Genomic DNA, 13,535 nt, shown 5'->3' with positions numbered 1-13,535 from the left:
ATACCGAAATCTCCAGAGGGGCGTTATTGGTCGGACTTATTTCGTCTTTTCAATTTTCTTATTATTTTATTATTTCGATGCAACACGGGAGCCTTACCGGAGGAGCGTGAAAACAGCCGCAACAAAAACAATGATCACAACAACTCGGAACGACGACCTTCGAGAGGATGAAAGGAAAAAGGAAAGGAATTATCAATCACCGAATTCGGAAACGAGGCGAGAAGCGCGAGAGGATAAGGAGGATCCTCGCGCTGTGACGCAGGACCGTGCGGAGACGTGCCTCGAGGGATCCCGAAGAAGCTCCATCGCCGAGAGACACGGCGGGAAAAAAGGAGGTCCGCGAGGGACACCGTGGCGTTCCTCGCTTCCGAGATCCCGGGACTCGCCGAGGCCATCTCAGAAGAGTTTCGTGAAAAATATTGATCGCGATCTCGGGGGTGCGCGCGCCTCCGGTACGATCATGAGCGTGCCGCCAAACGACTGTCTCGCGTGTTATCGCGTGATTGGCCGTGATAACACGCACCCCGATTGCGCATCCCCGGCTGGCCCGGCGTTACCGATTCTAGATCGCGGTGTTCCCGGGTCAGACTGGCGCGAGCATGTGCGAGAGTCGGACATGTCTTGGACGAGAACGAATTGTGCGAGCGAAACAAGCGTAGGCGTGCGAGGAGAGATCTCGATCGAGAGCGAGGAGTGCGAGAGAGGTTGCGACAGGACCCCGGGAGGACGAGATCGAGCGAGAAGAAGCTGCCGAACCTTCGGACCTCCGAGAGGAGAGCATCGTTACCGGTGAGGCTGTGCACGCGTTAGCCACGCATGTTCGCGATATCGGGATCGCGTTGTTCTACCGTCATGGCCGAAATTTAGTGTTGTGTTTGCGTATGAGCTCCGCTCGGAAGTTTAGCGATTAATTTCGTTGTGGCGTAATTGTATTAGCGACACGGCCCCGTCGGCAAGAGATCCGAGCCCCGAAACGTCTCGAGTGTTGGACTCAATAAATATTGCGCGTTGTATATCGCTGTATCGTCTCTCTGGAAATCGCGGACCGAGACTACGGCGTAATATATTAGTAGCGTAATTTCGCGCCCGTCTAGCGTCTAAGTCGTGTATGTGTGAGATCGTCGAGTGCGAGTGTGTCTCGCGATTATGTATCCCGATGTTAACCGTCGAGGATGAGTGCGTTTTACGCGAATATTTCTGTCGATTATTTTCTTTGTCGAGTCATATGCGTTAGAATGGATGAGTGATAGAGTGCTTTCGCGGAGGGTACGAAATACTGAGCGCTGCGAGCTAGATTTGCGCGGTGCAAGTTAGGGGTGCACTGGATGCATGTGATAACCGTACGGCATGTTAGAATAGCGAACGAAATATTATCGATTCACGAGGGGTCCGATAATCGACCCGGTATAATTGCGCTCGGGCACAGTCTCGATCGACCCTGATTTAACGGCGTCTTACTTTCGGTGGCGCTACGCCGTTTCTTAACACCCAGTCTCGCTTCCGCGAATTTATTGACCTCGGGCATACCACCGTTAATCTTTGTTTATCATTCGGACGCATCTTTTCTAAATTAATAAAACTATTATTTCCTTGTTAGGCTTGACGAATTTAATTTTTTTTACGCGTATTTGTCGTTCTGTCTGTGTCACCTCTTGCCTTCATATATCGTTCGTCCAACATCCGCCCTGCTCCTCTACCGTTAGGTGAGCTAGTCCGCCCGCGACGAAATCGAGTTCTTTCTTCGCATCTTTTTCGCGCTTATCTCGCGTATTTGACGAAATTGATACGTGCAAGACCGTATCTGGCGCCCAATTTCAATTCTCGCGAGTTTTACGATTTCGTCACGGCCCGCGTGGAATATCTTCCACCCCGTTCCCTCCCGGCGTGTAACCATTCCTCAATTCGTTGTGTTTTTGTAGACGATCCCCTTTTCCCGTATCTCTCGACCAGCAAATCGTACTCCCGTTCGCCGGCGTCACAGAACATCCGCGCGACGGAGAGATCGCGATGGCGGACGCGCGCAGAGTTTGCGGAGGGAAAAGTCGTCGCAATATATATATATATATATATATATATATATATATATATATGTAAAGTGTTACAAAATCGAAATAATTAAACAAAGTTAATAACGCTTGTTGCCAGTTGTTTTGTGAATTATTATATATATTAAATTGTTTTCAATGGCTACTATAACACAATTGCCCGAAAAAATGATTGCTATTATTCTAGAACACAAAAACATCAGCATAGAGGATATTATAAATTTTAAGTGCACGTGAAAGAGATCCTGACAGACATAATACTGTTCTGCAAGTTTTGGGAAAAGAAATATTATCAGAGGTATTTTTCTATTTCTAACTTTTTTATATCTATTTTATATCTATCTCATCTAATTTATATCTATATATACACTCAATAGATTTTTGTTCACTCAACAAAACAATAGTAAAATAATTATATATTTTTATACTTAAATATCCAAATCTTTTTGTAATTTTTAACTTTTATGCTCTCTACAAATTGATAAAGTATAATAGTAATTAATTATATCTATTTAAAGATTATAAAGATCATGTGAACATTTCTTTTATCTTAAAATCTTTTTCTCATTTTTAATCTCATTTTAATAGCATATGTGGAATAAAAAATATTCTTTCTCAATTAGTTTTCACTTGATTTCTCTTATTTATATAAAGGAACTTAAATGATGATAAGATTATTGCAGCAATAGTTATAGCAACAGTTATAACAATAGTTATAGCAATAGTTAAAAATACATTGTGCATATATGTCTATTGTACAAATTAATATTTTCAGATTAAATTATATTTTTTAAATAAAAAATCTAAATATCTATTTATAAATTTTATAATTTACTTTGAATTTTAATGTATATGTGATTATTAAATTTATATGTATTTTAAAAAATATATTTTTAAAATTTATGGCTAATATTGGCGTTATGTAATATTTGAGTATTTTCATTATTTTTTTTCTTAATTTTAGCTGCCCTACTGCAGAAAAAAAGTATAACAAAGAAAAACAGAATAAAGTATTTCGTCATATCAATAAAAAAAAAAACAGGATTATATTATATCCACGAGTTACAATATTATGCATACGTGACAGCAGAATATAAGTTAAGTCTTACTAACGTAAAACATTTGATTTCTACTGCGCTTAATTGCAGAAGATTCTATAACGTATTATTTTGTGTGCGATGAGATAAATAAAAATTATGCACAAAAATCAAGGTAAAAAATGCAGTAAATTAAATTGTTATGGACATCATAAGTCAATATAATTATTGTATTTAATATGTAATCTTTTTTTAGCAAACAGTTTTTTAATTTGACACATGAATATAACTTTAAAAGAATTTTTAACTGTTTAAAGCATTATCGATTTATATATAAACAAATAAAATTTATGAATATGCCGAAAACGAAGATTCTTTTGAAAAAAACAATTAATGATCGTAACGCAATATTTTGCGCCACATGTGTCTTATTCGGACGTAAAAACGTGGTCAAATGGAATAACGCAAACAGTACTATGTCGACTGAAAATTAAATATCCGTCTCATTCAATTTGCTCTACGGTTTTAGAGCAATTTTCTTTTTGGAGAGACAACAATATTAATGATAATTTCTGGGATGAAACAGAATCAAAGCAAATTATGGGCATTCTCGAAGAATATATATTTTCGGAGTTAGAAATCCATAAATTGCATCAATTATTAAAGACAACAGATCTCGAAACAAAATATATAAAATATGTAAGTTATTTTTTATTATGTCAAATTATAATAATAATATAATAATAATAAAAGTATATGATAATAAAGTATATGATAATAAAGTATATAATAATAATTATCATTATCATTATAATAATTATTATCAGTATAATAATTATCATCATAATAATTATCATTATATCTGTTGCGCAAATATAACGATAATTTTTATGAATGTTTTATATACAATTTATTTAATGAAATTTAATATAGTTTGCAGGAAGTTTTCGAAGACATTTATTGATTTTCATTTATAACATCATGAGACTCGGCAAGAAGACTCGGCGTACGTTGCTGCGTAACAACGTATAAAAATGATATTGGAATCATATAGAAACCAAAATAGTAAGAATTTTAGTTTATTGCTAAAATTTTTTTAATATTTCTGGATAGATATACTCATATGGTACATAAGTGTATATATATATATATATATATATATATATATATATATATATGTATGTATGTATATTTATACAGTATATACACATTTTTTCATAAAAACATTTTCCTGATTTCTTGCTTATTTGCTTTAAATTGACGAAAGGAAAGATTATAATAAAAAATATTTTTTTTATTTCATTTAACAGAACAACTTCTATATATTGCATACGTACATATGGAAAAATAATAAAATGTTCGGAAAATTATAAGTTTCAATTACAATGGACATTCTTCCTATATGTTTAAACATATATATATATATATATATATATATATATATATATATATATATGTATGTATATGTATGTATATGTATGTATATGTATGTATAAATTATTGTTCTTATTTTCAGTAATGCAAGTATTCGGTGTAATACAGAATTCTTTTATCTATGTCTGAACCCTCATCTATCTTACCCATCGAACGTTATCATGGAATTATATCCAAATAATGTATTTTCTTCTGCGACTGTTAATTTATTTAGTCATATTTCGGTTGGTAATTTTTTGTATTTAATTTTTTGTATTAATTTTAAGTAAATAAAAATAATCATTAATTATGATTCTTGCAAATAATGTTAATTCAATAATGCTTAATATATTTAAATTCAATGTGTAAAAGTAATGAATTTCTTTTTATTATTTTATCTTTAATCAAAGTTTTTTTACTTTTTTTTAGGTAACACATTTTATAATGAAAAATTACCACTTCTATCTAAAATATTATCAAAAATATTGCAGGGATTTCAATATTATTTTCATTTTACTATACCGATATTTTGCAGTAGACAAGCCCATAAATATTGAAAATATATACGAAATGATTATAGATACAATAAAGGTAAGTTGTAACACATCGTATAATGTACTATTAAATATATTCATATATTTAACAAATGAAAAAATTATATTATTTATAATTATACTAGTTTACAAGGTTTTTTGTCAAAGTATTTAAACACTGTTTCTAGAGTAATTTTCAATAGTAAGCACATATCTGCCATCAAAACATTTCTATCGGTTCTGATTTTTGGGATATAAAAATAGTCATTTTTATAATATATAGTAAATATTTGTTGAATTTACAGAAACATATTTTAATTATTAAACATTAATTTTTTGTTACGCGTCTGCATTATATTTTTGTGAATAAACGCGATCCAATATACTGAAACTGTGAAGAAAACTGGAAGGCTACTAACTTGTTATGTCTAAAAAAATTGACTCTGATGGCATATTATATATATATATATATATAAATTCAATCCCAAAATTCATCCCAAAATACATTAAAAAAATATTTATTTCTCTTCTGGCATTAAAAGAAATGTGAAAGATTTGTAAATTAGTATGTTATTTATAACTTAAATCACTACATTATTTTAAAAATTGCTTGTAACAAGAAATCTATTGAATTTTGTTATTATGTTTCCACAGATTAATTCTGACAAAGTCAAAAAATCAGTAAAAAGAAGGACAAAAGAAGTTAAATTTGCTGTTGGAATGATAGTAAGGCATACGTGGAAAAATCATCTTTTTAATGGCCATGACGGTGTAATTATTGGGTGGCACAATAAATGTGACGCAATGTTCCTAAACAATGTAAAGAGGCCTCCTTTGCTTTCCTTTCTACAATGTTTTGAATTCAATCATTTGCGAATGTGAGAAATTTTCATCCAGTGCCTATCAACAGTACTATATACTTCTCACCGAGAATATTGAGATAAGTTATGCGCAGCAAGGTATAATTATTTTAGTAGCGTTTTTACAAATCACATATGTAATTTATGATCTTATATCTGTATAATGTATAAACACATTTTTTTTTATTTTAGATCATCTATCAATATGTCCACCAAAAAAAATAAATCATATGGAAATTGGAAGATATTTCTGCAGTTTCGAAGAGACTCATTACGTGCCGAATGAAAGCTTAAAAGAAGAATATCCAGAAGATATCGCTGCAATAACCAGAATATTTGCCAAACAATAGTTTTTATTAAAATATCCAGCTGTTCTCTCAACAATATTTCTCAATTTTATCTTACATTATGAATGTGTACGTGTACGTGTACATATACAATATATATATATAAAATTTTATTTTATAAATTTTGTAAATCTTACAATATAAAAAAGTACATTTTATTGTAGATATAAATAAAAAAAAATAAAGATTGTATTGCATCAAAGTTTGTGTAATTTATTAATATGTACTTAAAAATTAAAAAATTAAAATGAAAATTTTGAAAGAAAATTATTATGAATAAAATAAGTTTCGATATTCTGTACATGGAAGAATTTCAAAAAATTTTCTTTTATAAATAAAGTTTGTTAAATAGCTTTAATGATTCTCAAAATATGTAATTAAAAGTTTTATATGTATTTAAAAATATTATATTGCTAATTATATTGCTAATTATTTTTTATATTTAATAATATGAGAAAAAAGAAATTTTGATAAAAGCATAAATAAAAATAAGATAAATATTTATGGAACATTTAAAATTTATTTGTATTACTTGTATTATAAAAAAAAAAAGAAAAAAAAAGAAAACAAAAATTATTTTTATTAAAATTTCAATATTTGTTGACACGGCAAATGCAAACACAAAATGAAACAGCAATGACTCTCCGCAGCTAATACTAATTCTAAAGCAATTACTTCATGGAGATACTTACTTAAATTTTGAAAATAATTTATGGAAAAAAAATTTCTTTTGTTAACTACATAATTTTTCAAAATTCAAGCTGTCGATCAATTAAAATTCCCAAAAAAACAAATTTTTTTTGTGTCTTTTTATTACAACAATAGGCAAACTAAAAATAAAAAAAAAGCGAAAAATTCCTTTAAAGTAACATTAGAGCAAAATCTTAAACGCTATAAATCCCTAGGTCGGCAAAGAAAGATTGTCTCAAAATATTTTAAAAAAAAATTACACGTGTATTTATTATTGTCTTTTTTTTTTAATTTGACTAATCAAAACCATGAAATCTATGTTCTCTTTATCCTGATTGATAGGTCAAACGTTTCGAGAATTTCTAACATGAAGCAAAGTATATCTACATATCAAACAAAGTACGCGTTAAGAAATACAGACGCATGGCAACAGTTCTAGAAGTAACAACAAACTTTGTGCGCTCATGTTCGTAATTTGTTATACATATTCATATAAGTATACAAATAAAATTAGTGCTACGACACCAGTAAATAACGCCCATTTTGTCACTTGTTTTGTGTATTAATAAATTTTTTCTAATGGCTACGATAACAGAATTGCCGGACGAAACAATTACTATTATTTTAGAAAAGGAAAGCATCAGCTTCAAAGAAATAGTGAATTTTAAATCCACGTGTAAGAGATTCAAGCAGATTCAAGCAGAACATTATCCAACAAGTTTTGGGAAAAGAAATATTATCAGAGGTACATTTTTATTTCTAATTTTTTTATGTATATTTTAATATTTATTTTATTTAATTTATTATAATTTATTTATAATAATTTATTTATATCTATAAGAAAAAAATTAGCTGCCATAGCTAAAAGCTGCGTGTGATAATTAGATTTGAGTCGTAATATATAAACCGTGAACATCTTATCTGTGATATTTATTTATTTGGTGCAACAGCAAACATTTATGCTACTTGATACTTATTTAGACAAAATCGACAAAATAGCAAACCGTTTTGCAGTGATTTAGAAATTTATTTTACAAGCCATGATTAGCTACGGTAGTAAAAATTTTCTCTTCCGTATATTTTACATGTAATCAATTTTCTTCATTCAACAAAAGAATAAAATGAAAAGGCAACAATAAAAAAGTAAAAGTAAAGTTATTACGTTGTTATCTTATTATATATATATATATATATATATATATATATATATATATATATATATATATATAATTTGTGTCTGTGCGTATACGTTCGCACGCGCACGCGTTTGTATTTATAATATGTGTCTATTGAATCGATAGAAATAGAAAATAAGCATGTTTTCGACGTTAAAATTTAATAAAATTGTAATAAAAATCAAAATTTAATAAAGCCGAAATCTTCATACATCTATCTGCTCGATGAGTCACTATTTAATCTACATCGATCAATTCCAAATTTCTCACCATTCGATAAAAATAGCTTGCTATTGCTTATAGTTATTTATTAATTATTTTTATAGCTTTTAATTTCAACTTTTTTATCTAGGTTTCATTATTAAATTATGAGCATAAAAATTATTTTATTTTTTACTAGTTTCTTTGGTTATAACATGTTTAAAATTGTATGTGCATAGTTTTTCTAAATAAATTCTTTTAAATTGAAACATGTGATTTTAAAACAACGCATCCAGTCAACTAAACTTTTCATTAAAAAAAATTTATAATATTTGCTTTGATACTTTTTAACATTTCAAAAGATAAAAACTTTGATTATTTTGCACAAAACAGGAACACATTTAATTAAAAATGATCATGGACATATGTTGTTTTAAAAATACATAAGATGTATATTATTTGTAAACAATATAAATTGTTTAGGTATGAGTATAGTTTATTTATTAAATAAAACCACATTTATGCATAAAAAATAATATTTTATCATTAAATTATTCAAATAATTGATTTTTGTTATAATTCTTTGATTAAGTCATCTATGTTTGTTCTTGCATCTAGGCTATTGAAAAATTTCTTCACAAGAGCCTCGTTAAGCTTCTAAAGAAGGTAATGTCGGCGTGTTAGAACTATTATATTTTTTTAGACGAAAAGTGCATTGAATCAATTCGTCTCTTTTTCGTTATATTACATCTAGGACTTTTTTTATAAAATTTAAATCGATAAACTGATAATTAATTTTTATTTTATTTATGACACTTGCATTTGTCGATTACATTATTATTAATTTTATTATTAATGTTTTTTGAGATTAAGCTCAGCCAGTCAATTGTTTAAATATTAAAGTGCGCAATTTATGACTAAGATATTCACTCATACATTACACTCATTATTGTATATGCATTACAATTTATGGCATAAGATTTTAAAACAACACAAGAGATGGAAAAATGCTTTTTCTAATGAAATGAGAAAATAAAAAAAAGTGTTCAAACCACTGATAACGCGTTCAAGTTAAAACTTTAAAATTTAAAACGTTTTTTTATTTATTGTATTATTTGTCTATGACGATTTTTCGTCGAGTTTCAGCGGTTTAAAAATATCCCTTTTTTTAACATAAAAAATGTTTGCTATATTTTTTAGAGTATATATTTTTTAGAAAATTAATTTATTAAAATGTATTTATGTGTAGCATAGTTTAATATAATTTTTGAAAATTTTCTTTCTTAATTTTAGATGCTCTACTGCGGAAAAAAAATATAATAGAGAAAAAGGGGAAAAAATATTTCAAAGAAATACTAGAAGAAGGATTATATTGTATCCAAAAGTTACAACAATATACGTTTTTGATATCTGAAAATAAGTTATATGATATTGAAAAGAAACAATTGGAACATATTTTATGTTCAATTGCTGAGAATTCCATTAAGTATTTCTTTTTGGAGAGATAACAATATTGATGATAATTTGTGGAATTAAAATTGAATCAAGGCAAATTATGTGTATACTCGATGAATATATATTTTTGGAATTAGAGATGAATGATCCATGAATTATTAATGATATCAGATTTTGAAATCAAACATATGCAATATGTAAGTTAGTCTAAATTATATTAAATTATAATAATACTCTCTTATGCGCTGCGCAAATATGATAATAATTTTTATATCTTATAAATGTTTAATATGTAAGTTTTCTATATAATTTAATTCTAATATTAATTTATAGATTGCAGAAAGTCTTCAAAAATATCTATTGACTTTTACGTATCATATCGTTGCTAGAAGACTTGGCATACATACTGTTTTGAGAATCAAATAGAATGGATATATCAGTCATATGAAAATCTAAATAGTAAGTATAATATAATTTTAATTTATTGCTAAAACTGTTTCAATATTTTTGGATGCATATTTTTTTATAAAGGAATTTCTATGATTTCTCAGGTTATTTATTTGTTGAACTAATAAAACTAATAAAACAAAAAAAAGTGCATAGAAATATTTTTCTTTTTTGAACATTTAACAATACGTTAACATGCGCATTTATATATATACATATATATATACACATACACAAAATAAAATAATCAAATCTTTTCCTCTTGGTAAGAAATTAAAGTCATCTTAAAATTTTTATATGAAACAATATATAATTTCTTTTAAAAGAATATTCTTTTTATTTATTTTGCACACAAACATATTCATATACTTAAAGTTAAAAAAAATAATGCTTTATAAATTATATTTCACTAATAAAAACTAATTTAATTTTTTATAACTTCTTATTAACATGTACAAAATGATGAAACGACTTTATATGCAAAATAACAGATGCAATTTAATAAGTTAATTTATTTAATTAAAACTGTTCGAGATTGTCATTCCATCTCGAACTCAGCATGTAGTTGCCGCGCGACCGCGACGTCGCCGCGCGCGCGATGCGAGGCGGCGTTTTAGCGACCGAGCAAAAACGCGCGGCATCAATAAACACCGTCGCCCTTCTCGAAGGATCCAAGATGAAATTGTGACAAACAAGTCGCATAAAAACGGTCGGCGGAAATGAGCAAATTTCGGGAGCCTTCTGGATCCTTCGAGAAGGCGACGACTTTATAAAAGTGAGCCGGCAGCCGCAGTCCGCGCAGTCCGCTAAGAACAATCGACGTGTTCACGCTATCCTAGTGATAACAGAAATTCGGTTTCGTGGAGAAATATTGATATATTTCAGTGCCGTTGTGTGACTACCGGAGTTATTTCGAGACAGGCGATTTATCGCTGTTCATCCGCCGCGTGCGAATTACGATTACAGTCGTGTGACACGCGTAATCTGTCGTGTGACTAGTGTACATACATAGTGTGCATCGTTCTAGATTTAATCGCGTTGCGATACTCGCGGGTGTGTCTGTCTGTTGTCCGTCTCACTTCGTGCTTAACTTTCCGCGGCACGCTCGCTCACGCGTCCACATCACATTTGCGCATATTTGTTGGTCCTTCGAGCCGGATCTCGCTGTCCGGTGCGGGTGCAGTGAGTGCAGTGCCTGTGGTCTTCGTCGGAGCTTCTCCGGTCATCTCATCCTAAAAGACAAAGATGAGTAAGGACACGGACTCAGTAACTCGAGTACAGCTGGACCTATACGGGCGCATTGCACGCTCGTATGACAACTTGCGGAAGACGGGGTCCGCCAATATAACGGTCGGACTGGTGGAGTCGCGCCTCCAAGCTCTCGAGGCCAACTGGGCGAAATTTGAGCACAACCACGACAAGCTCCTCGCTACCGGAGAGTCCCTGAGCGAGAGTGTCAAAAAAAACATACAAGCGGAAGCAGAGGAAGCTTACCTCACCTAGAAGGGGATGTTCCTGGATACGCTCCGCCGTCTCAGATCCACGGAAAGAACCAAGGTTTCCGCTGCTGAAACACCTTTGTCACAGCCGTCGCGAACAACTTTGCCGAGAATACAACTTCCTCAGTTCTCCGGGCTGTATGAGGACTGGCCGTCGTTCCGCGACCTCTTTCATTATCTCATTGGGAAGGATGACTCGGCCGCCAACGTCGAGAAGCTTCACCTCAAGGCGTGTCTGAAGGGAGAAGCGGAACTCCTCATTCGCAGTCTGCCCACGACAGGCGAGAATTTTGATCACGCGTGGAAGGTTCTCATGGACTATTACGAGAACAAGCGCCTGCTTGTGCGATCGTACATCGCGAGGTTTCTGGCGATTCAACGGGTAAAGGGTGAGTCGAGCACAGATTTACGTAACTTTTACCACGGCGTGGTCGAGCTCGCGCTCACGCCGCTGGGCGACGGTCCGCCGCTGCGGATCTCGGCTTCCGTCAACACGCCGCCAAGACGATGGCCTCTCGCCCGGATCACCAGCGTGCACCCAGGAGACGATGGGCGAGTCCGCGTGGTCACCATCCGTACTGCCACTTCAGAGCTGACGCGTCCTATCGCCAAGATAATCCTCCTGCCGGAAAGCCGCTCCGACGAGCAGGAAAACGAGCCCATGCATGGCGGTTGAACAGTCGCTCGTCCGGCTGTAAGGAAAGAAAGGGAAAATTGACGCTCAAATTTAACTGCGAGATTTGTATCTCAGTGTCACTCCACTTTCCCTTTCTTTTCACTCGACGAGTGGTGCGCGAGAAGACACTGCACGGTGCAAGCACTCGCGCTCGACACTTCATCCGTCACACATGCAAGCTTTCGTATATCTCTATTGTATCGTATTTTCATATATCTATGTTGATCAAATAGAGAGAGAGAGAGAGAGAGAGAGAGAGAGAGAGAGAGATATCGCGCTCGCGAAATACACACAACAATCGAGAGCGCTTCATGAGCGTTCGATGCATTTAAAAATTCAGTCACGTAGAGGAAACGTTGACAGTAGCGTTGGTCACGGTGATCGACGAATTAGGAAGCGAAGAATATCTTTTTGTAATCTCCTTCGTCGTCATCGAGGAAACGCGTTTTTCTGTAAATCATATATAATATACAGTGTGTATAATATACAGTGTAATATACACTGCAATAAACGCGTGAGAAGGTCCTACAAATCACGGTTAAAAAAATAGAAAAATTTTGTTTTATTTGTACAATGTGTTTGATTTAAATGTGTATACAGTCAGTTATTTTTTTATATAATAGAATTATTTTGTACTCATACTTAAAAGCAACCTGTGACAATATCTTATGTACAATTATTGGTATCTTACCTTTTCAAATTTATCATAAAATACTTTACAAAACTATGTTAAAATTGAGATATTATTTTACTTAAAAAATAAAACTGTAATAATAATAATAATATTTAAAAAGTATTTAAAATAATATTAAAAATAATATTTAAAAATTATTAAAAAATGTATATAATATTAATAGAGAGAATATTGTAATATTAAAAAAAAAATAATTCTAAATTTTTGTTTGGAATTATACGGATCTTTTTAAACAAATATCTTTTTTATTCTCAAAACATCTTTTATAAATCTAATGTTTATAAACAAAATAACTGCGCATACACACTTAAATTAAATACACTGTACGTGTATATTTTCTTTTATTTTTTATATCATATAAAAAATTACATTAAAAAAATGCAATAACATTCTTGAGTTGAAATTTTTCTTCTATTTTCAATCACAATTTTTTCGTTTATGAATTCTAAAAAATTTTGCTCTG

The 13,535-nt window shown here is 31.5% G+C and overlaps 2 protein-coding genes across 3 annotated transcripts in view; both read left to right on the top strand.

Moving 5' to 3' along the window:
• The window catches only part of LOC126855606 (uncharacterized), a 77,665-nt gene extending 71,242 nt beyond the window's left edge, over positions 1–6,423 (top strand). The window contains exons 1-9 of one of the 2 annotated variants that reach the window (XR_007688260.1): positions 598–789; positions 2,233–2,343; positions 3,010–3,257; positions 3,339–3,781; positions 4,016–4,147; positions 4,599–4,740; positions 4,925–5,086; positions 5,683–5,987; positions 6,081–6,423. Coding sequence is in view for 1 of the 2 variants with exons in the window: in XM_050603420.1 (XP_050459377.1) it covers positions 4,599–4,740; positions 4,925–5,086; positions 5,683–5,910 (532 nt within the window). In the remaining variant the exon portion in view is untranslated. Of the gene's footprint in view, positions 1–597; positions 790–2,232; positions 2,344–3,009; positions 3,258–3,338; positions 3,782–4,015; positions 4,148–4,598; positions 4,741–4,924; positions 5,087–5,682; positions 5,988–6,080 lie in introns of those variants that run through there. The other variant, XM_050603420.1, reaches the window with a different exon arrangement.
• LOC126855608 (uncharacterized) overlaps positions 1–13,243 on the top strand; it is a 96,186-nt gene extending 82,943 nt beyond the window's left edge. Inside the window, exon 2 of the mRNA XM_050603421.1 lies at positions 12,066–13,243. Coding sequence (XP_050459378.1) covers positions 12,066–12,378 — 313 coding nt within the window. The 3' untranslated portion in view covers positions 12,379–13,243. The remainder of the gene's footprint in view (positions 1–12,065) is intronic.
• Positions 13,244–13,535: the final 292 nt, after the last annotated feature.

The sequence above is a fragment of the Cataglyphis hispanica genome, chromosome 16 (genome assembly GCF_021464435.1).
Source record: "Cataglyphis hispanica isolate Lineage 1 chromosome 16, ULB_Chis1_1.0, whole genome shotgun sequence".
Lineage (NCBI taxonomy): Eukaryota > Metazoa > Arthropoda > Insecta > Hymenoptera > Formicidae > Cataglyphis > Cataglyphis hispanica.
The sequence above is the reverse complement of the archived record's forward strand: the minus strand, read 5'-3'. Positions and strand labels throughout refer to the sequence as shown.